Source organism: Cryptomeria japonica, chromosome 7 (assembly GCF_030272615.1).
Source record: "Cryptomeria japonica chromosome 7, Sugi_1.0, whole genome shotgun sequence".
NCBI classification, from domain to species: domain Eukaryota; kingdom Viridiplantae; phylum Streptophyta; class Pinopsida; order Cupressales; family Cupressaceae; genus Cryptomeria; species Cryptomeria japonica.
In genome coordinates, this window is record NC_081411.1 from 267970031 (window position 1) to 267994653 (window position 24623).

The 24623-nt window shown below is 37.9% G+C and overlaps 1 protein-coding gene across 14 annotated transcripts in view; it reads left to right on the forward strand.

The window, feature by feature from the left end:
- LOC131033927 (uncharacterized) overlaps positions 1-24623 on the forward strand; it is a 73323-nt gene that overhangs the window by 22897 nt on the left and 25803 nt on the right. For 7 of the 14 annotated variants that reach the window (XR_009103714.2, XM_057965238.2, XM_057965237.2 and 4 more), the window contains 2 exons: positions 17101-17169; positions 17301-17357. The exons of 1 other annotated variant lie outside the window; for it this stretch is intronic. Coding sequence is in view for 7 of the 13 variants with exons in the window: in XM_057965238.2 (XP_057821221.1) it covers positions 17101-17169; positions 17301-17357 (126 nt within the window). In the remaining 6 variants the exon portion in view is untranslated. Of the gene's footprint in view, positions 1-16174; positions 16246-17100; positions 17170-17300; positions 17358-17471; positions 17560-24623 lie in introns of those variants that run through there. 6 more of the 14 variants (XR_009103719.2, XR_009103717.2, XR_009103718.2 and 3 more) reach the window with 6 other exon arrangements.

The window sequence follows — 24623 nt, forward strand, 5'->3', positions numbered from 1 at the left end:
GGAACTATTCATAAGATTTGAATAAGAAGGAAGGACAGTGGAGCTAAGAGGGTTGTACGCAAAGTCTCCACAAACAGTAAGTTCTCATCAAATGCAAAAGTTGCTTAAAAAAGGAGCTGATGGATTTGTGCCCAATTGTTTCATTAGAAGCCTATCAATCAAATGCTCTTACTCATCCAGATTGACAAGTGATTATAGATAGGATCATGCCATACAAATAGTGCTAGGAAGCCGACCACCCGATATCAGGCCTTATAGGTATCCATATATACCAAAAATTGAGATTTAAGAGATCATTCAAGAGATGTTTTAAGTAGGAAGTATCAAGCATAGCTAAAGTGCTTACTCCTCGCCAGTGGTAATGGTGTGTGAGAAGGATGAAACATGGCACATGTGCCCAAACTATAGAGTGCTTGACATGTACACAATTAAATTCAAGTTTCCTATTCCTATCGTTGATGATTTATTAGATGAATTGAATGGACCTAATTTTTTGACAAAGTTAGATCTTAGATTAGGTTATCACTGTTGAAAATGGATAGCTAAGTTCGGATTATATTTTAATGATGCCTAGTGGCAATTAAAATATTAATCATATTGTAATAAGGTTAAGCGATTACATGTCTAATAGGGCTAGGCCCAAAATGAAACGTGGTATAACTTGCAATTTATGTAGGCCCCAAATTGGGCGTCAAAAAGTGCAAACTTCAAATATGTAAAATGGCGGCAATTTTGTTAAAGCCGACTTGGGGAAAACTTGAACATGAATTTTGTACATAAACAAGATTCATTTCACACTTCAAACATAATTTATCTTCATCAAGCAAACATACCATAAACTGTTAGCCTTATGTGAATTTAGTCAGTGAACTTGGAAGGATAGAAAGCGATCTAAGTCTTCATACTGCTGCAAGTCTATCTGATCATTGAGCGAATCCATTGGGCAGCTTGCTGGGCAAAGTGGTGTCCTATACTTCAGTGATCTCCTTCTCCAAGTGATGTCGATATTCTGCTCTCTCTAAAGATATACTACACCTGTATATACTTGGTTTGAATCTGCCCTAGATTGGCACTACAATCAGATAAGTAATCTGATATATACTGTTCTTGTAATCTGCTTATAAATAAAGGATCTGATCTGAATCTTTGGTGCTGGGTTTTTCCTCCAAGAGGGAGGTTTTCCCAGGGTATTTGTGTCTTGTGTCTTGTGCTTTATTGTTATTACTGCTTATTCTCAGTCTGATTATAATTTAATTAATTAAATTAACATCTGATTGCTTACATTTATCAATCACCAAATTTGAATTAAGGAAGAAGATATTCCCAAGGCAGCACGCAGGATATACGAGGGTCATTATGAATTTTTGATGATGCCTTTTGGTCTTACTAACGCACCATCTACTTTTTAAAGTTTGATGAACTCCATCTTCAAGACATTTTTGAGGGAGTTATTAACAGTGTTCTTTGATGATATATTAATTAATTGCAAGTCATGGGAGGAACAGTTACGTCATGTTGGTATAGCGCTACAAGTTGTCCAAGATCACTAACTCTATGCTAAGCCTTTCAAGTGTTCTTTTCGTCTCAAAGAGGTGGAGTACTTGGGTCATATAGTTTCACATGGAGGAGTAAAAGTGGATCCTAACAAACTTTGAGCTATTGTGGAATGACTTGTTCCCAAAAGTATTAAGAAATTGAGGGCTTTCTTGGGGCTGACTGGATACCATAGAATATTTGTGAAGAACTATGATCGTATAGAAACACCACTCACAACTCTATTGAAGAAGGATTCTTTTCAACGAAATGAGTTAGCTAATGCAACATTTTATAGATTGAACAAGGTTATGTGCACTACTCCAATTCTTGTTACTCTAGACTTCCCCAAGGATTTTATTGTAGAATGTGATGCTTCAGGGAATGGTATTGGAGTAGTTCTCATGTAGAGCCATCAATTAGAGTTTAAGAATCAACTCAAACCTATTTTTGAGAAGGAATGCTAGCTATTCTTCATGCAATAAAACAATGGAGGCCATATCCAATGGGAAGACACTTCAAAGTAAAGACAAACCATCATAGCCTAAAATATTGTTTGGAATAGAGATAATCTTCTGAAGAGCAACAAAAATCGGCCACTAAGATGTTGGTGTATGACTTTGAAATTGTATACAAACAAGGAAAGGAAAATAGCTTGGTAGATGCATTATCTAGGAAGGATAAAGATGATGAAGCTTTATTGTGTGCCATTTCAATATTACAAGCAAAATTGGGTAGTAGAAGCTAAAGTAGAGTGGAAAAATGATGTTGCTAGAAATAATCTCATTCAACAATTACAAAGGGATCCGTGTAGTTCAAATAAGTTTTGTTAGAAGGGAGATGCTTTGTGGTGTAAAGAGCGATTATACCTTTGCAGGAATTCCACTTTGAGACAAAAGATTCTCATAGAACTTCATGAGTCTCCAATAGGTGGTCATTCAAGATTTTTGAAGACATATCGTTGAGTCAAGTAAGATTTCTAAGAAGGACCAAAAGTGGATGTTAAAAAAATTGTGGCTAAATGTTTGGTTTGTCAAAGAAATGAAGGAGAGTCAGTTAAGACACTGGGTCTCTTGCAGCCCTTAGTTATTTCTAGCCAATGTTGGAAGAGGTCTCCATGGACTTCATCACAGGTCTTCCAAGATCTAAAGGTAAGAATGTCATCATGGCAGTGGTGGTTTGCTTCACTAAATATGCCCATTTCATTGCATTATCACATCCTTTTACATTGAGTATGGTGGCAAAAGCATTTTTGGAGAATATTCAAAAGCTACATGCTACACCAAAGGTTATTGTTAGTGACCATGAACCTATCTTTACTAGTAACTTTTGGACAGATTTATTTTCATGTTTGGAGCTTAGTTGGCTCATAGTTCTTCATACCATTCTCTATTTGATGGGAAAACAGTGGTTGATAACAAGTGTTTGGAAGGGTATCTATGTTGTTTCACTTCAGATAAGCAGTTTCAACGTGTAGATTGGCTACCACTAGCAAAATGGTGCAAAATGTATTCTTTTATGACACTATATGGATATCACCCTCCTTCCATTACATCATCATTGAGGTTGTTGATGTGTTTTTAATGCACTTCGAACACAAAATAAAATACTAAGTATTCTATCCTCTCTTGAACAAGGAAACCTTATATGCTAAACAATGTGATCAAATAAGATAACCTCAAGGTTTCTTTAGTCAGGTTTTGATAATGCACATGGATAGACTCAGTTGAAATGATGTGATATGCTAGTATCACAAAGGACTTCTATGAATCACAACTAAAACTTGCAAACTAACTTCTTTCAAATTGAAACAAAGATCGAAAGGGAAAGGGTTTAGAGAAACTATGCTAATCTTAAGGACAATGATGATGATGGGTGATGCTTTGATAGTCAAACTCCTTTAAACCAAATGGTGATGCTTTGATGTTGTGACCTATTCACACATCACCCCATTCCAAATGGGAACCCCCTACATTTTTGTCCATTTGGTCTTTTGGTTGTGCATTTTTGGGTAGTCTAACAGCAATTTCCTCAATCTCCTCAGGTCCCCAAGTGTTTTGGTAAATTTTGGCTAAGTCTAGAAGCAAGTATTGTCTATTTTAGGGTTTCCATCCTACAAACATAGAAAAGAAGTCAGTAACCTTGGGCATAGTGAAAATTTGGCTAAGTAATCTTAAAATTGTTGATTTTAGGCAATCAGATGTTAATCTAGTTACTTGAATTATAATCAGACTAAAAATAAGCAGAAATAATAATAAAAGCACACAACACAAGACAAAAGTACCCTGGGAAAACCTCCCTCTTGGAGGAAAAACCCAGCATCAAAGATTCAGATCACTTCCTTATTTATAAGCAGATTACATAAATCAGATTACTTATCTGATTGAGTGCCAATCTAGGGCAGACTGAACCTAGAATATGCAGCTGTAGTATGTCTTCAGATAGAGCAGAATGTCGACACCACTTGAAGAGGGAGATCACTGAAGTATAGCGCACCACCTTGCCCAGCAAGTTGTCCAATGGATTTGCTCTCTAAAATGCCAGATTCGCTGCCTGTTCTTGCATAAGGCTGATTGCACTTAATAAGGATTTGGTTGTGTAGAATGAATCTTGTCTATATACAAGATTCATGCTCAAGTTTTCCCAAGTCGGCTTTTGCCAAATTCCCTTTATTTTACATATTTAACTTGCACTTTTGGCGCCCAAATTTGGGGCCTACATAACTTGCAAGTTGAGCCACGTTTCCTTTTAGGGCCTGTTGGTGTCTGTTTTATCATCTACCAAACATTAGGATAGGATACCCGAAGGTATTCTATCCTCTCCTGAAAAATCACTACTGATTCCAAGGTCTATATGTGCGAACAAGCGACTTTAGTGGAATAGCTTCTTGGGTAGCGTATGCTGAAATTTCAAGGGGGACTTACGTTTGACAAGTATCTTGAACTGTTGGACTTAGATGGATTGAGCAATTTAGGTTCTTCTTTTTCTTTATGGGAATTTTCTGGGATTTAGACTTTCAAAAGAAAGGGAAAAAGAGATAGGGTTTAGGAAGGCTAATCTAATCCTACAAATTCTGGAGATGGCATCAATTGGGTGTTCTCGAGAAACCAAACCTTGCTTCGCCACACTAGGGACAACTACACAAGGCCGGTGCAATCTTCAATGGGTTGTGCTTATGATCGAGATGTTGGGATGCATAGGGGATGGGCTCAAACTAACTTTGCACGGTAGAATGGAAATCATCCATTTTACCAAAAGTATGAGCTACACCATTGATTGACACTTATCAAATCCTTCATTCAAATTAACAACAATGAAAGAAAATCTAAACTAATTCTAACTAAGTGTTGAGGCAATTGAAACCATGCAAATCATTCAAATAATAGAGATTACAAAGCAATGCACATGCAATATATTATCTGGAAATGACCTTAAGCAACAATACATCAAAAACCTCACACTCTCCAAATGAGAGGAGGTAGCCTTATATAGTTTTCAAGAATAAATGAACGGCCGAGATCAAACAGTGATCAAGGGCCCAGATTGAAAGCTATAAACCCTAATTAGGGTTTCCCAAAACTAACTACCCTCGACCAATTACATTTGGGACACTTGTCCTTCTTGCTAAATATGAACCATCAATGAAAATAGAAGGTTGTTGCATTGTGAAGTGTGCCCTTCTAGAAGCTTCTGGATAAGTCATGTTCATCAAACCTGGAGATGCTCACTTGGATTGATCTGATTGGTTGGAAAATGACGAGGCGCCACCTCAACGTGTTGGATGTCTTCCTTGAATTCTCCAATTTGTGTCAAGAAATTGTCTAAGTATCGAAATTTGATTCCTTCTTGTCACCATTTGATTCTGCTTGGGAGCTTGTCTTTTTAATTCCTTCAGGAGATGAAATCCTTCAAGAAGTTGGAAGTTTATCTAACTTTTCCATATTTTCACCAAGTCTGAGAATTTTTCTCATACTTAGCCAAATTTTGGCCCTCTCTATACTCGGACGAACCTTGCTCGTGGTCCGGTCTTCAATTCTGAATTTGGCTTGAAACTCCATTTGTGTTTTCTGTGACGATCCTGCCTTCAGCTGCCAATTTATGTTGCGTGGGAGGAGGGTAAAAGCTTTGGATAACCCCTTGCAAATATGAAATGATAGGATCAAGTTGTTCAGACATTTGATGTGATCATGCCCTCCATCTCAATACCTTGACATTTGGAGAAGAATTTCTCCATGCCTTCTCATCATAATTGAGGAAATTGGAATTTTCTCTGTGAAACATTTCCCATAGCCAAATTTTGGCTATCTTCATGCCCGGATGAACCTTGCCTGTGAACTTATCCTCAATCTTTTGTTTGGCTTGAAACTCCAACTGCGATCTCTATGATGATCCTGCTTCTATTTCCTCTTGCGACTTGTAAAACCAAAGGAAAATAAGTTAGAAATCTATCTAGGATTAAAGAAAATCGAGGCTGCGAACGGCTAAGTGTTTGGAAAATTTCACTTCATTTTCATACTTAGCCATGAGAATGGGATTTTCACATGTAAATTCTCCAACCTTCAAGACAACTGTGATCACAATCCAACACCAAGTGTTATAACTCCAAAAATTTCTTATACTTAGCCAAAAAATGATTTTCCTCCCTTTTAGAAATTCGAACAAATTTACTAAAAATCATTTCTCAAACTCTGGAAATACTCAGAAAATACATAAATCTGCATCATGAATTTAATTTCACCTTCAAAAATACTCAAAAATTCAGGAGAGATTCAATAATTTGTCCTTATACTGGTTGTCTTTCTCCAAAAATCTGTGAAACTTTTGTCAAAAAAGTTTATCCATCGTCCAGCAATATCCAAAACTTTCTCCAGATGAACTCCAAACTGAAAGTATTTTACTATGCTCTCCTTAATATTTTTGAACTTCTTGGTGTAGAAATGAAGTTTACAACGAAGTATTTGTAAATAAAGTTAAATCCTCAATCAGAAACCCTTAAAATCTTCCAAATCATGTTTCCAATTTTAACTTCATTCTTTTGGAAAGTGTTGTCATGTTTCCAAATTCAAAGAAAATATCTTCCAAAAGTTTTCAATTTGGCTATAAGTTCTAAATATTTATTAATCTTCCAATATTCTCTTTAAAAAAAACTTTCCATTTTGGATTTAAGTTCAAAATCCTTATCAATCTTCCAATATTCTCCTTTTGAAAACTTTCTATTTTGAATTTAAGTTCGAAATCTTGAAGGATTTTCATGACATCACTTTGTATTTTTGTTGATTCTGTTTGACTTTTATGTGTAGGCGGACTTTTGGAGGCTTACCTTCATCTTCCTCAAACTTGGGCGGACTTTCCTTACCTCTCCAAGGCATGGCGGAGTTTGAGAAGGCTCTTCAACATCATACTTAGCATCTACTTCCTTGGGCGGAGTTTTGAAGGGTCCCTTCAACAATGAGGGCGGACTTTGAGCAAAGCTCAATCAAGGCAAATTTTTAGCTAAGGCATAGGGCGGACTTTGGAACACACCCCCTAGGCGGACTTCTAAGACATCTCCAACATGGGCGGACTTCTGGACCTTTGCATCATTTTGCTGTAGGGCGGAGTTTTGATGGGTCTCCAACATAGGGCGGACTTTGGACTTCACCCCTTGGGCACCCCACACACATGGCGGACTTTAGAGTGTTGGCCATCATGGCCTCTTCCAAAACATGGCGGACTTTGGAGGGTTGGCCACCAACATGGTAGGATAGGGTGGAGTTTCAAGGGCATTCACTCTGCAGCACCTTGGGCGGAGTTTTGGATGACCAGCACCATGGGCGGAGTTTTGGTGAGTCCCCTTAGGCATGGCGGACTTTGGTGGCACCTCCTACATGGCTCTCTAACCTTTGGCGGACTTTAGACTTGGCTCCATCAAGGCGAAATTTTGGCTAAGGCATGGGGCGGACTTTAGACATTGCTCCTTCATGGCCTCCCAAGGCATGGCGGACTTTGGACAAGGCTCCTTCATGGTCTCCCAAGGCATGGCGGACTTTGGACAAGGCTCCTTCATGGCGAATTTTTTTGGCTAAGGCATGGGGTAGACTTTGAAGGCCTCTCCTCATGGCTCTCTTTACCCTTGGCGGACTTTGGAGGTCTCTCCTACATGGCCTTGAAGACCTTGGGCAGACTTTAGCCTTTGCTCCTTCATGGCCTCCATCAAGGTGTAAATTTAACTAAGGCATGGGGCGGACTTTGAAGGTCCCTCCTCATGTCTCTCCTAAGGCATGGCGGACTTTGAAGTTAGCTCCCACACGACCTCTCTTCTTGGGTGGACTTTGGACAAGGCTTCTCCATCACTTGGCATGCTTGGGCGGACTTTAAAGAGTGCTCCCACATTGGGTGGACTTTGAGGCGCTCTCCACATGCTTGGGCAGACTTTGAAGAGTGCTCCCACATGCTTGGGCGGACTTTGAGGCGCTCTCCACATGCTTGGGCGGACTTTGAAGAGTGCTCCCAGATGACCTCCCAACCCATGGCAGACTTTGAAGGTCTCTCAAGAGGGCGGACTATATATGAAATATAACATTTAAGTATAAGTGGTATTTACTTTAAGTTATATTTCATATATATTGTCAGGATGTTTGAGAGTGGTTTCGGGCCTCTAGGACTAATAATGCAAAATCTAGTTTTTGGAGGATTCTCCAATTTTCCAGACTTAGTCAAATTTCAGGATCAGGATGACATTCCAAACTTAGCCAAATTTCTTAGAAAAAATTCAAAATTTCACAGCTTAATCAAATTTAACCGGATTAACTTGAAATTTGAAATCCATGCCTAGGTGGATCATCTGAGGCATCACACCCCCTAAGATCTAGGGATTTGGCTTTTTAGGTCAAAACTTGGAATTTTTGAGTTCCGGTCTGTTGTGACGTTTTCACACATCGCCCCATTGCAAATGGGGACCCTTGCTTTTTTGCTTTTTAGGGTTTGTCTTTTTAGGTTTTTTAGGGTTTTGTCAGTTAGCCTTTGCATTTTGAGTGTCGCCGAGGGGATCACATGGATAGCAGGTCTGGCTTGAGTGATGTCTTGATCCTGAAATGTGGCTAAGTCTGGAATGTCCTGAAATTTGGCTAAGTCTGGAATGTCCTGATCCTGAAATTTGGCTAAGTCTGGAATGTCCTGATCCTGAATTTGACTGTCTGGAAACTGAAAAAACCTCCAAAAACTAGATTTTGCAATATAACTCCTGGAGGTCTGAAACCACTCTCAAACATCCTGAAAGTATATATGGAATATAACTTAAAGTATAAGAAAGAAGAAAGATAGATAGAAGGAAATAGAAGGAAATGTCACTTATACTTAAATGTTATATTCAATAAAAATTATCCTGATAGAGAGTTCAAAAAGTCAAATTTCGCTCTTGTCCTTCACTGAGGATCCAGAGCAAAAAGCGCTCCTGTCCCTCTCCAAGGGTCCAAGGCGAATCGCTCATGTCCCTCACCAAGGGTCCAGAGCGAAAAAGATTAGTGGAGTCATTCCTAACCTTGTTTGGACAAATTGAGACATCAAAGGCATGAAGGAGGACGTAAACAACCCATTGAAGATAGTTTTGAAAGTTAACAAGGCATAAATGAGCTCATAAAGGCCAGGGCGCTCCTGTCCCTCTCCAAGGGACCAGAGCGATTTTCCCTCAAGACAAGTTTTTGGCAAAAGGAAGGCAAGTTTCGCGTTTGAGGTGGGTGAAGGAAGACGCAATCGATCCGTTGAAGATAATTTTCGAAGCTAGCAAAACACAAGTGAGCTTATAAATGCAAAATCGCTCCTGTCCCTCTCCCAGGGACCAGGGCAAAAAACACATTAGCTAACCTCCTTCTCTAGTTTCGGACGAATCCAAGTCAAGACACAAGGTCGAAATGATATTTAAAAGGTTTCATGAAGGTATGAAGTAACAAAGACCACCAAGTTGATGAAAAAGGGTGAGATCGCTCCTATCCCTCACCAAGGGACCTGAGCGAAATTTTCAAAATACTTAATTACCTAGCATTGTGAAATACTATTTCTTGCTTCCAGGACTCAAGATGAAGGGGGGAATGATATTCTACGTCTAGAAAGTGATTCAAGGTTGATACGATTAAGAATTTGTGCAATAAACTAAAAGGCGCTCCTGTCCTTTAGTCAAGGACCAAGGCGATATTCATTGAAACAATCATTTCCTTCCAAGACCACACCAAGGCAAGGTTGTGCAAAGTCAGAAATGCCTTTAAGAAGATGGTGAACAAAGAAATTACCCCAAGAATCAATAATCTTAGGCTCAAATACAACAATCGCTCCTGTCCTTCACTGGAGGACCAGGGCGAAAATCCTTAGAAGAGCTCGTTTTGTCTTGAGAGGGCGAATTGAACATGCATAGGACGAACAATAATGACCATTGCCTACCTCACAACTTGCATTGGCAATTGGAAAAGACAAAAACAAAGGGCAAAAGGCAAAATCGCTCCTGTCCCTCACCAAGGGACCAGGGCGAAAATGGTTCTAAGGAGCATTCGTTCCAAAAATTGAATAGATCAAACTCAAGATTTCAAGTAAAATGCCATTTTGGACGTCCAGGATGAAGTGTTGAACGTGAAAAACAAGAATTGCAAGGCTAAAGTGTAAGGGCGCTCCTGTCCCTCTCCCAAGGACCAGAGCGATGTTGTTGATGTCCCTTATTTCTCCCATGCTTAGGCGCCAATATTTTTCAAATTGCATTAAAATGCCAAATTCGCTAAAAACTTGAAATATTTAATTAAGTTGGCATTTAATAAGAACGCATGGGCATTTAATAATTAATTTAAGCCTTTAAAAAATCAAAATTTTAATTATAAAGGCATTTAAAATTAATTATTATTAATTTAAAAATAAAATTGGGGCGCTTGGGGTATTATTTAATGTTTTTATAAAGTCGGCCTCTTCTTTTATTAAATTTTTGTTTATTTTTGGCCTATTTTGTCAAGTCGGCCTATGGAAAATAAAGAGGTAAGCACCTATATAGTGGAGATGTGTTGAGCGATTCTAATCCATCATTCATCCACTCACACAAGTGCGATTTGGAGAAGAACAACAAGGTGCGAAATCTGGTCTAAGGAGGAGCGAATTTGGTTGAAGTCTAAAGAAGGAGCGAATTTTTCTCAAGGTGTTGAAGGCTAAAGGTGGTGGAGTTCTTTTCCAAGCTAAAGGAGGTGCATTTTATCCAAGGGAGAACTTTGATCTACATTTCGCCTAGCCAAAATTCATCTATTTTTACATCATTTCTTAGAGTTAATTCTCAAGAGGAGGTATGGCAAAATCATCTTGACACCCTTATTCAAGGTTTGATTTTTTTAGACATTTTTTGGAAAAATCTAAGTATTACATGGTTAATTAGGAAATGATAACTCAAGATTTATCATGAAGTTTCCTAATTAAAATCTTGAATCTTCCTTTTAAGTTCAAATTTTAGACTTCAAGATATATTACTAATTGTAAAATGTTGTGTAGGTATCAAGATGGCGACTCCCAAGCTCGAAGGATCTACAAGTCGGAAGGTTCTCCTCAAGGAAAATCAAGCCACATCAAGGACAGTCTCCTCAACGACGATCAAGCAAGGACAAGGGCGACCTCCTCCGATCTAGCATCGACAAGGATGGCTTTCTTCGATCAAACATCAACAAGGGCGACCTCTTCCAATCCAGCGTTCCAAGGCGAGGTACATCATCATCATGCAAATCAAGGACACAAGAAGTCAAAGCAAAGGGTTCGTTGAAGAAGCAGATAGTTCCAGAAGAATTAATTAAAGCTAGCTTCTCAACAACATTAAGTTGAATATCTACCAAGTTACAAGTGTCAGATGAGGTGGCATCCCAGTCATCACATCCCAGTCGGATTGGTCCACCTCAGCAATGTCCAAATTCAATGTACCTAACTCATAGAAGGTAGCACAAACTTCTATGTACCTACCCCGGCTATTCATTGGTGGAATTTTCCAGAGAGGACATGTGTCCAAGCAATACAATTTTATCATTGGTCAAGCATTAAATGTTATGTAATGGTTGTAACAAACCCTAATTAGGGTTTTCATTGTTGAATCTTGGCCATTGATCTCGAATTGATCTAAGCCATCCAATTGTATTGAGGGCACTATATAAGCCCTGGCATTTCATTTTGTAAAGGCAATAGTTAGAAATAAGATAGAAATAGTTGGAAGGAGTTAGTGAATAGAGAGTAGTTAGAAGGTGATTAGAATAGCAATTAGAGTAGAGTAGAGAGAGAAGGCAAAGATTGTTGCCAAGATGTTGTTGTAAAAGACTTGTAACTTCATTGAAGAAATGGTGAAATTTATGGGTTGATTCGACAATTTGCATGGTCTCTATACTTCTCATATTTGATTTCATGTTATTAGATGAGTGGAAGAAATGTGCTTGATTGATGGTGAAATTCGTATATCCATACTACTAGCAGTTTGTTGATTGCAGACTTGCCTTGCGTAGTCAACTGGAATTATTCAGCTTAAGCTTAACTTCAATTATCGCTTCTTCATTGATATGCATCAGCGTGATGGTGTCTATGCCTGCAGTGATGATTTGAACATCATAAAGCTTTCCTTCGAAGATCGCACTAGCCTTGTGGAGATGGTCCTGCGATGTCCAAACAAGACCTAGTTAGAATTTCATCAAAGATCATTCATTGCTCCTACATTCTTAGTATTAGAATTAGATCCTCTCCTCGCCCTCGTCTTTTTTCCTTTTTTCAAATCAAAGCTAGTAAGAGCCTGTGTTCCAGCAATATTCAAAGCAGATCAGACGTTCAATCATCAAATGTAAGTCCCCTTGTGATTCCAGCAAATCACATCATACCACAGAGAGCTTATCCACACGTAGAGACCCTACATACAAGAACCTTGAAGTTTCTTCGATTGATCCTTTTCGCGATATCTTCAGCATTCGGAAACTTTACTCAAGAGAGGATAAGGTACCCTTGGGTATTTTATTCTGTGTTTGATAGTGTACAAAATACACGTCAACACGGTCGAAGCTGGTCAGTGGTATCAGTGCAAACCCTAGGTTCCCATTCCGAAAAAGCAAAAAGCCTAAAATCTAGGGATTTAGCTTTTTAGGTCAAAACTTGGAATTTTTGAGTCCCGGTTGAAGCTGGTCAATGGTGCAAGTGTAAACCCTAGGTTTGCATCCCGAAAAAGCAAAAAGCCTAAAATCTAGGGATTTAGCTTTTTAGGTCAAAACTTGGAATTTTTGAGTCCCGGTCGAAGCTGGTCAGTGGTGCAAGTGCAAACCCTAGGTTCCCATTCTGAAAAAGCAAAAAGCAGACATCCCTAAAAAATAGGGAAAACTTTCTAAAAATAGCCATATCGGGGATTGGGCTAAAAATGCCAAAAACGAAACTTCCTAAAAAATAGGAAAAAGCAAAAAAGCAAATTTTCTAAAAATAGAAATCTGTCCAAATTCGTCCAAATAAATTGCGATCTTCGTCCTTTGGCCTCTCTAAGCACTCTGGTGGTGTTCGCATTTCGGAATCACATAACTTGCAAAAACTAACTTTCAATCGTCAGGGCCTGAAATGCTCTGAATTGGACAAGGCTTGGTGAAACTGCAGCAAAAGGTCATAGGACACTAACAAAACCCTAGAAAGCAGGAAAAGAGAGGGTCCCCATTTGCAATGGGGCGATGTGTGAAAAAGGTCACAAGAGGGCCCAACCCTATTAGACATGAACCACACATTACATTTGGGCCCAACCCTATTAGACATAAACCACGCGTTACATTTGGGCCCAGCCCTATTAGACATAAATTACTTTAACCTTATTACAATAAGATAATATTTTAATTGCCACACGACATCATTAAAATATGATCCGAACTAGCTAATCATTTCAACAAAAATTATGGGTTCTTTTTCTCTAATTGTTAAAAATAAGGTGAAGCATTGATTGTAGAAAGATCCTAAGCATCCAGTTCTAAATCCGGAAAAGCAAATGAATAAGCAGGTGATCAAATTCTGACTAAATTTGGAAATACTCCTTGAAAAGACTAAGCATGACTATCTATTCTTGGGCACAAATCCCATGGTAGAGAGGAATTTTCAAAAAATCCAAAAATCCTTCTTTGTGAAATATCCTCTTAATTTTTTCCAAATTTAAAACACAAGGATTTGCACCATTTAACTTTAGCATAAGAAAATCCAGCAAACTCAACCACTTGTTCAACGGGAGTATCAGATAATAACTTGGAAAAATATACTGGAAAATGAAAGGGAATACAATGTGGCGGTGTAACCAGCCACTTCCACTTCTTAGCGGGCAATACAAAAACTAAACTTGACCACTTAGTCAACGGGAGTGCTAATAACAATTGCTGGAAAGCAATGAAATAAGAAATTGGCGGTAAATCAACCACTTCCACTTATTCAGTGGGTAACAAGGTTAGCTTCGAAATCTAAAAATTAAGGAATGTTGTTTAGTACTACTAAAATAGAAAATTACAGTAAAGCTAACAATGAAGCATCATGAGAAAACACCGCTACAATGATTCGGGAAGTTAGAGAATCAATCCCAAACTCAATGCTGATAAATTATGATGAAAAACAGGAGTTTAGAATAGTGATACCCAATTTGATATGCAACAACTGCAAGCTGATCTTTTCAACCAGCAACCCGGGAAAGCTTCAAATGATCATAACTCCCTCTAGGAGATGTCACTAATCCCAATGTAGCCCAGGCAAGATGGTATGGCCAGCTAAAAGGTACGACCAGCAGCAAAAATCAATGTCATAAAAATTCATGAAACCTTGGGCATAAGAGCGCCTAGATCTTTGGGAAAGAATGAGCTAGTACCCACAAAAATCTGACCAAACCTGCAGATGATGAGAGTATAAACTCGAATCAGCAACTAGGGTTTTTCACATTGCAGAAAGCAAACAAACACCACTCGCACACCAGCTAGAAAACATCAGACCCACACAAAACTGAATGACTGAGAGCAAACTTCTTCGCTGAATTCCATGGCAACCTTTGGATGAAGTTACACCACAAATAGCTAGGAGTTATCTTTCAAACTCGAAACTGGAAGAAGCTAGGAGGCACTCAACCCTGAAGCAAGAGTATTTGAAAAATTTCAGCAGCACTTTGTTGTCAAAATAATAGCATACCAAAAGAGAAGGAAGGACCTTGTATTTATAGGCTCAAAATTCAACAATTTGAATTTCCTTTTTCCCTCCATGTTGGACGCCCTTTTTCATGTGCACAAATAACTTAATAAAATTCATTAAGAATTCCCAACTTGGGTGCCCACATGAGAACATCTTTTAACTCCAAACACCTCCCAAATATTCCCTCATTAATCGCCTATCACCCTAGATGAAAATAGATGCACTTGGGAGATTCTGAGTCCTCATTCTGAAGTATAACCTTATCACCATGAAAAATGCAAAGTAGCACAATTAGAAAGACTGAAATGTCTCTCTCTCAGCTACAAATTTGTCTTCGAAAGAAGACTTCACAAATTAGGCACTGATGTAGATTCCGCCACGAACCCAATTCAAGATGAAGAACTAGGGTTTCGTCCAGCCCTTCTATCAATCTGCTGAAGGTTTGCATCCTCAGAGATCCAACTAATGCAAAGCATCAGTCAATTCATCAACTCCAAAATCCCCAAATATCCAATGATCATGCAATGAGACTCAACCTCTATTTATCCTTTTTCCTCCATATGTCTCGTCAACTTCTAGAGGATTCTAGAAATAATATTATTTTATTTTAGTGACTTTATAATTTAATATTTTATTTTAGTCACTATTTAATTAAATTAATTAAATATAAAGTCACTTTTTAATTTTTAATTTATTTAATGACTTTATAAGAAATTAAATTTAATTAATTTCTCCTTATTTCTCCACTTAGCCAAAGGCTAAAATTTCATAAGTGGCTTAGAAAAATGGGGACATTACATTGAACTTGTAGCAAATTTTGGAGAAATAATAATTTCATATCAGTTTCTTATGTTTTGTGTGAAATTATTTTTGGATCTTTTCTTATAGTGAGTGTAACAGCAATAATAATTTTTCTTATGTCAGATGTTCTTGCTATTCTCTGAAATATTTTTATTAAATTCCCATATTTGTTGTGACTTTATTCATCTTCTTATTATAAAGCATTTTCAGGTGTGCTGACTTGTCAAATTCTGCTGTTCTACTTAATCTGCACGGCTCACTATTTTCAAAACCTTATTTCTGCACATTTGTCGAACTCTGCATCCTGTTTGGCAAATTAATGTGCTGCACATCATTGTAATACTTTATTTCCATGCTATTCCTGAAAAAGCTCAAAAACACATTTATGAAGTGTATTGTTGTCTCTACTGCTCAATTTTTTTGGGTTTTCAATAAAGGCAGTCTCACCATATTGAGGAGGGTTTTTTACCCCAATAACTGTTGGGATTTGACAGAGTGAATCTATTTACCGACGATTAGCATGTACACTCATGGATTTTTATTTATTTTGTTGAATTACTGATAATTTCATGACATCAAATATTTCCAGTCCATAATGATAGCTTGCAGATTTTTTGATTAAATTGTGTGACCAATTTTTTTTCATCGACATTTTGGATCACACTGCATTCTCCATTGTCATGATCAGCAAGAGAAGAGAATAGATAGTTCTAGCAGAGCAGCTGGCTACATAGATGGAGGGGTGACTCAAGAGCCAAGGTAATTAATTGGTAAAGTCAACTTAATTTTGAGATTCAAAAAAGAGAAGTGGAATTGAGAATAGGGGAGGACATGAATTTCAATATATTTTTTTTTGATGGAGGTCCAGACTTGTGAGCATGACAGCCCAGCAAGGGCACGAAGCCCGCAAGCCACCAGCCCAGCGAGGGCCTTCATGAAGTATTTTTTGCCACCTGATATGGAGGCACGAGCCTATAAGCTGAAACCTCTTCGGCTAATAGCCAAGGACTGAGGGGTATCCAGAATTTCTATATTTCAAAAAAACTAAATTAATTTTCTAGTTGTCCTCCCCTATTTGCAATTTCTTCTTTTTTGATTCTCAAAATCTAGTTGACCCTACCATTTAATTACCTTGGTTCTTGAGTCACCTCCTCTCCTCTCATATGTTTAGATAGCTGGTCTTCTATTCACCTATCTTTTCTCTTCTATTGCTTATCATCTTGATGACGGTCATATAGTGTGATCTGAAACATTGATGCTGCAAGCAACCTATTTTATGACATTTTATTAGTTCTAGTTTTTTAAAGATTGAAATTCATGTCAATCTTATTAGTATATTAAAAAAACTGGGTTGGAATATCTATGTGAACTATGATTGTTAACTCATGCTCATGCTCATGACAGTTCTCTTGATTATATTGTGTCCCCTCAAATGCTTTTAAGAAGTCATTCATTCATTTAGAGGTTCTTCATGGAGTTGGGTTTATCTTAGCTTTTATAGCATTAATTAATTTTAAAAAATACATTTTCTTTGGAGTATTTCATTCTTGTATGCTGAACAACAAATTTGGCTGCTAACATCAGCAAATTTGTTGTTTTTAAACCTTTGTACAGATTGAATACTTCGTTTCTGAACAATGGGTTAGCATTCAACAAACAGAACAGGCTCTTCGGATAGCTGAGGTGCGTAAGGCTATGTTAACAGTGAATTCTAACATATAAGAAATTCCAAAACATGCTTCTTTTGCATGTTAACCAATTTTAAAAATTGGTTTTCTTTCTGATGTGTCCATGTGTTGTTATTTGACCTGTAGGCAATCATGTTAAAGGCCCAAGCAGAAGTTGCAGACAAGGCAGATGGTTTGAGCAAGGTATTTACAATTGCATTTCATCAATTGTAAACTTGTTGCTCACCAATGTAATTTCATATGTTCCATTGATTATGAATAGCGGTAGAATGCCAATGTAGTTTCTGGATCTTGCAGTATGTATTTGGAATTTTGGAGTCTGGATGCTCATAGATGAAGTTGAGGTGAAACATCTGTAACAAGGCATGACACCCTGATGCTCTGTAAAAGATAAAAGCACTTGAACCCGTGTTGGTGTTTCTTTTTCTTCTACTCATGCTGTATGAAAATCCATTATGTTCTTGTCCACATTGCCTGCAACATAGATCTAAATCATGCAGTTTTGTGAAGTCTTAAGATTTGAACTTCATTAAATTACACAAGTTACAAAAGACCTTTGAAACCATCCAAACATCAACCAAATGACACTGGGTAGAATGCCACCAGGCAGGGAAAGCTTTCACAGAACTTCTGCAAATAAATATTAATAGCATGTCTGATTGATGATAGAAATCCTTACATCTGTTAAGGATATCCCTGCCCCTTGAGCTTGTTGCCTTCTTAGCATACTTATCTATTTCATTTTGCTTGAGATTAACTCTTGTTGCCTACAGAACCCTATATATGTTTTCCTTCTACTTTTGTGCTAATTGTTATTTATATAAGAGACACAAATGCAATCCCTCTTGACTTAGTTTAGGTTTCTATCTTCTTCCATTCCCATTGATCGATGTTGATTATTTAATATAGTGGAGTGGCAGTGCTAATTGCAACAGACTTAGAATTGATAATAAGTTTTAGATCATTGCAACACCCTTGCAAACTACTGTTTGCACATATTACCAACAATATGCATCCTTTATCTGGTTATTTGTATAAAGGGTGCTACCCATAAAATGAACACCTACTTCAGATTCGCCAACCAATATTCATTGTGAACTAGTTTAACATTTTGGAGCCATATTTTGTGATGTCCCCGATCTAGGGAGTGGCCTTTGGGGCCAACAGTGTTTTATAGCACCTGAATTCTTTGTTTTTGCATTTTTGTTTCTTAATAAATTGGGAATTTTAGACAAATAACATTGTCTAAATTCCCTATGTCGGCATGGGCAAACCTATTGGAGTTAGTAAATTTAATAACTTTATTTGTTTTAGTTTTTGAACCGACCTGAGGACGGTGGTTGTCTAACACGACACGGGGGCTATACATAGAGGCACACACCTCTCTTTTGGACATGCTTGGTTTCTGAATTAGAAGTGCAGTGCACTGTGTGGGTTGTGGTACGTAATCAGTGAGGTGGGATGATACCCCTATTGTCTATATTCTCAATTCTAAGCAAATTGCAAGTCTATCTCCTAACAAGCACCTTCTTCTACTCATTTTGACATGGGTGCTGTTGTACAGGATCGCGTGGGTGGGTAGCAGTCGTGAACAGTGAAGGGATGAGTGTGTGTGATCCAATTGAAATTACAGTAAGTTGGAGCTTAGGCGTGTTAAGGTCTGATCTGCCCTCACCTTTATCTTTGATAGGGCTTGAGCTTCCATTGAAACAAATTGTGTGGTGTGATAACCAGACTTGGATCGTGATCTATGGCAGTAGAGGTTGCTGCATCCTAAATCATACGTTAGCAACCAGCCTGTTATAGTTTATGTCTTTGATGTGTGGGGTGAAAACGTTATAGTTTGATAACATCTCAGGAACGTATTTTCTGTAAGTCATCTAAATTAATTAATACAGAGATAGACCTCTTTGATTATTGAATGTATGGCTGACAATTGTTTGGAACTATTGAATGCAATATTAAAAGTAATCTGAAGGTTAATCTTTGCATTGTTTATGAAAAGTGTCAATATAATTTTTCTTCATCCCTGGTGTTATTGAGTTTTCAGTTCTGATTTCTTAACCGTTCACAAGTAGGGTTATTTCAGTGGTATTGGAGCTTTTGAAATGTGTTGAGTGAGGCAATTAAGAACAACATGACTTATATGTTGGCATGTTTGTCATTGATGTCAAAGGCTTGTTGAGTGTGCTAAGTTGCTTTTTGTGAATTTTGGTTGAGCTCCCTGTGTGCCTAGTTGGTTGAGCTCTGTGTGTGCTTGGTTGAGCAGCTTGAGCTACTTGGTTACCTACTTGAGCTATCTGTGTGCTTGCTGGCTCTGTTTGTGTGTGAGCTTACTTGTTAGTTTCAGCTAGTTGGTTGGTTGCTTGTCATTTTGTCAGCTGTTGCATCAGCTCATGTGCCATGTCATCCTTTGAATAGTCAAACAAGTTGTTAATATTTTTCAATCGAAGTTTGCCTAAAGTCTTTGAGAGTTTTGAAGAGGTTGACTTTTTGTCTACATTCGATTGTAAGCTACAGCTGGCACTTAGATTCTTTTCAACCATGTTTGTATGGATAAGTTATTTTTATCTGACGTGTATCGAATTTTCCAGAAGGGGGAAATCGTATGTCGGGGCATTTAAAGACTGACGGCTATAGGCTTTGTGCACACTAATCCTCTATATTCTTTTTTTGGCAGTATATATATATTTTTTGAATCGTTTTTAAACAGGTTTTTGAAAAACAATATCATGGGTAATAAATTTCAGCAGGGGTCATGTTTCTGAATACGATATGTGGAAGAGGTTATGGCTTGAGTTTGTGCTTATTGAAAGCAGTTTTAAACTATTTGTTTTTTCTTGAGTGTGTTCTAGCAAAAGTGCTGAAGCAATACGTATTTGTTTTGTGTTGCCATAATTGGTTTTCGGGAGTCAAAACTGTTTTTAAAATGGATTGTGGTGCTAATCTATGGGTGGAGTGTTTGGTCAAGTAAAACGGTTGGAGGTTATGATTTTTATAGTGCTGAAAAACGGGCACGTTTTACTTTAACGGCATGACATAGTCAGAGCTTTTAATATATGCAGGTTGGATGGAAGATTTAAAAAAATTGTGGAGTTCATGGTGTGTTGGCAGACGTTTTTTTAGAGTTCGTGACTTCTGGGTGCTATCATGGGAATTTTGTGTGATTTTTTTGATGATCATGGTGCGTTTTCTTCTCTGTGTCGTGTTCAAATTTTGAAAGGGGCTGTTGTAAGTTTTGAGGTGCTAAATCTTTTTAAAAAAACAAGCATTTTGGTGTGGCACAACAGTGACGTTTTTTTTGGGAGGTGTCGGCTTCTATTCTTGTGATCTAGTTTAATTGTTTGGTCCAATGTTCTGAGCATATATGGTGACAGCTAAGTTGAGAGAGGCAGTCGATGTTTTTAAAAAGCAAGATGGCTTTAAAGGCATTAATGACTTTGTTGATTTAGGGTGTATGTTTTGGCATCTCAAAAGCACGACTATCATTTTGCTAACTGGACTCTCTGATCTAGAAATGATTATCAGGAGCAGCTTACGTTTTTTTTTTTGGTATGGGGATCAGATGTGAAGGAAGAATGAGAGTGAGCTTTGTTGGAGATTTTGAATTGAGTGTTTATTTTCCTTTTTGTGGTTGGGATTTGGATGCGCAGCCTCTACTTCACGACAAAGAAGTTTTTCTTTTTTTTTTGGTGATTAGAGCAGCCACACTACGAACCTGTTAAGGAGTGTATCTTGGATTTCAAGTTATGAAAGTCTTTTTGGTGAATACTGGGAACAAAATTTGTGTGGGGAGTTTGGAGTATTGATTTTGGAGAATCTATACATTCACAAATCTGAGGATTGTGTTTTCTTATTGTTAAGAAATGTGTAAAATCTGAAAGAGGTTAGAGTTTGTGAGTTATATAAGCAAAGCATGAAAATTACCAACCAAGATTTGTATGATGTTGAAGTAGAATTTTTAGAGTTTGTTTTGTAGTTGACCGGAGTTGGAGCTTAAGGTAGACGAAGTTGGTGCTTCAGAGAGAGTTGGTGCTCTCCATTGTAATTCGGGTTGGTGCCTATTGATATCAATAGATAATTTTTGATGCCGTGGTTTTTCAGCGGAAAGGGTTTTCCACGAGAAATACTTGTGCTTATGCTTTGCTGATTGTCTTCGTTAAGTTTCTTTTGGTTCCATTCTACATTTTGGTTTCATTTTGCAATTTGTTTTTAAAAAGTTTTTGAAATACTAATTCACCCGCCCCCCAGCCAGTATTTCTTGTGTGCTTCTCAATTGGTATCAGAGTGGGTGCCTTCTATTAAAGCTTAAAAGCTTGAGGGTTGATCCTGTTTGCACACTGTTGATGTGTATTTTGTACATGACCAAACACAAAATAAAATACCCAGAGGTATCTTATCCTCTCTTGAGTAAAGCTCTCGAATGCTGAAGATATCGCAGAAGGATCAATTGGAGAAGCTTCAAGGTTCCTGTTATGTAGGATCTCTACTCGTGGATAAGCTCTTTGTGGTATGATGTGATTTTGCTGGAATCACAAGGGGACTTACACTCGATGACCTGAACGTCTGATTTGCTGGAATCACAAGATTTCATTGGCCTAGATTTTGGAAAAAAAGGAAAAGGATGAGGGCGAGGAAAGGATCTAATTCTGACACTAAGAATGTAGGAGCAATGAATAACCTTTGGTGAAATTCTAACTAAGTCTTTTTTGACATCCCAGGACCATCTCCACAAGGTTAGTGCGATCTTCGGAGGAAAGCTTTATGATGTTTAGATCATCGCTACAGGCATAGACACCATAGGTTGATGCATATCAGTGAAGAAGCGACAATTGAAGTTAAGCTTAAGCTGAATGATTCCAGTTGACTACACAAGGCAAGTTTGCAATCAACAAACTACTAGTAGTATGGATATACAAATTTCACCATCAATCAAACACATTTCTTCCACTCATCTAATAACATGAAATCAAATCTGAGAAGTATAAAGACCATGCAAATTGTTGAATCGACCCATAGATTTCACCATTTCTTCAATGAAGTTTTACAAGTCTTTTACAACAACATCTTGGCAACAATCTTTGCCTTCTCTTGCTATTCTATTCTAATTGCTATTCTATCAACTGACTATTCACTATTTCTAACTATTCACCTACTATCAACTATTGCCTAACTATTAGCCTTTACAAATGAGGAGCCAGGGCTTATATAGCGCCCGGAATATAATTCAATGGCTCAGATCAATTTGAGATCAATGGCCAAGATTTTACAATGAAACCCTAATTAGGGTTTGTTACAACCAACTTAATTTTGACCAATGAAATAATTGCATTATTTGGACACATGTCTTCTCTGGAATATTCGACCAATGGATAGCCGGGGTAGGTACATCGAAGTTAATGCCATCTCTTGATAAATCAGGTACATTGAATTTGGACATGCTGAGGTGGACCAATCCGAATGGAGGAGTGATGACTGGGATGCCACCTTGTCAAACACTTGGTTGATGCCAATTTGGTGATGCCTTCCTTCAAATGCTGGACTGGAAGATAGATGGAGAAGGTCGTCCTTAATGATGCTGGACTAGAGGAGATCGTCCTTGTCCTGACTTGATCTTCTTTGATGAGGGTCTGCCAAGTAGTTGATCCTTCGGCTTTGGGGGTCGTCATTTGATGCCTACACAAAAGATTAAAGTTAGTCTTTTAGTATAATATCTTATAGCATAGGATCTAAGACCTTTCAAGGGAACATATTAGACATTAATTTGAAAATGACAAAATAAATTCAAGAATTCTAAAATTTCAAATTAATTATGAATAGAAATTAGATTTTTCAAGACTTAGACTTTAAAAGATTGCTATGAAATCAAAACAAGTCTTGAATAAGAACTTCAAAAAGGATTCTTCATACCTTCTCCTTTGAAAGCCTAACTATGAACCTTGAAAAATGAGGAAAGAAGATCAGATTTTGCTGGATAAGGATTGCATTGTGGTCTTCCTTTGGATGAATTACGCCTCAATTAGCCTTCAAAAAGCTTCGCCTTCCACTAGCTTCTCAAAATCTGGAAATTCGCCTTCAAACACCTTCCAAAATCTGGAAATTATCCTCCAACTTGCTCAATTTCGCACCTCCAAATATGCTCTTCAAGTTCGCATGAGAGATAATGAAAGAATGATTTGAATATGCTACAATACACCTCCCTTATATAGGGCGCTCACCTTGATTTCCCTCAAGGCTGACTTGGCAAATAGGGAATAAAATAAAATAAAACTCCTCTCAAAAGATGGCCGACTTGTTTGTAAAGGCACAATAATGATTTTTGAGCGCTTAAGCATAATTTTTTAATTTTTAAATTAATTCCAAAGCTCAAAGGTGGATTTTTTCAATTATTTCAAGGCCTAGAAATTAATTAATTAAATTGCAAATGCCTTAATTCATGTGAACTTGATTTAGACTACCCAAATGTCTTGAATTTGGCTAATTTAGTGAAAATTGAGGAATATCAAGGTTTGATCAAGGCTTAATGAAGGCTCTTTGCTTCTTAGGCATTGAAATATCCAAAGTGATGAAGGCCTAAATTATTTCAAGACTTGTTTGATTTCTCATCTAGGCTAGTTTGCTTCATGAATCAAAATCTTCACAACCTAGGTTTGCCATCACAATTTTGCATTTTGCCTTCAACTTAGCCTAAACAAGGTGAATAATAGGTGTTTTCAAGAATTTCGCCCTGGACCCTTTGGAAGGGTCAGGAGCGATTTTTTCTTATTAGGTCAAAATTCACCTTAGTTTGATCGTCGACCTCCTCCAAGGCAATCTCCAGGGTTCATTTATCTCCATTACTGGGTTAGCTCATCAAAACTTTGAAGGAAATATTGCATTTTTGGGAATTTCGCTCTGGACCCTTTGGAAGGGTCAGGAGCGAAATTCCCTCCTGAGCTCAAAATTCTCATTTTGTGAAGGTCTAAATTTCTTCAAGGCATTCCAAATGGCATCTTTTACTGTAGCCCAGGCCTAGTTTCACTTGAATTTTGGAGGAAAAGGTGACTTTGATGTTTTTCGCCCTGGACCCTTTGGAAGGGTCAGGAGCGATTTTCCTTGCTTAGGCTTACTTCTCCATCATTTTGTCTTCAATCCACCTCCCAAGGCTAGGCAATGGTCTTCTTCATTCACTCAATCCAAGCTTGGTTTGGTCTTGCAAGGCAAAATAGGGGATTTTGAGATTTTCGCCCTGGACCCTTTGGAAGGGTCAGGAGCGAAAATCCTTCTCTGACTTGGAATCATCATTTTTTGGAACCAACATCCACTCAAAGGTGGTCTCAAGGGCAATTTCCAGCTTGGTTTAGCCTTGTCTTAGCACAAACTTGAAAGGAATGCACTGGTTTTGGATTTTTCGCTCTGGACCCTTTGGAAGGGTCAGGAGCGATTTTTAGGTTTTAGGGCAATTCCTTC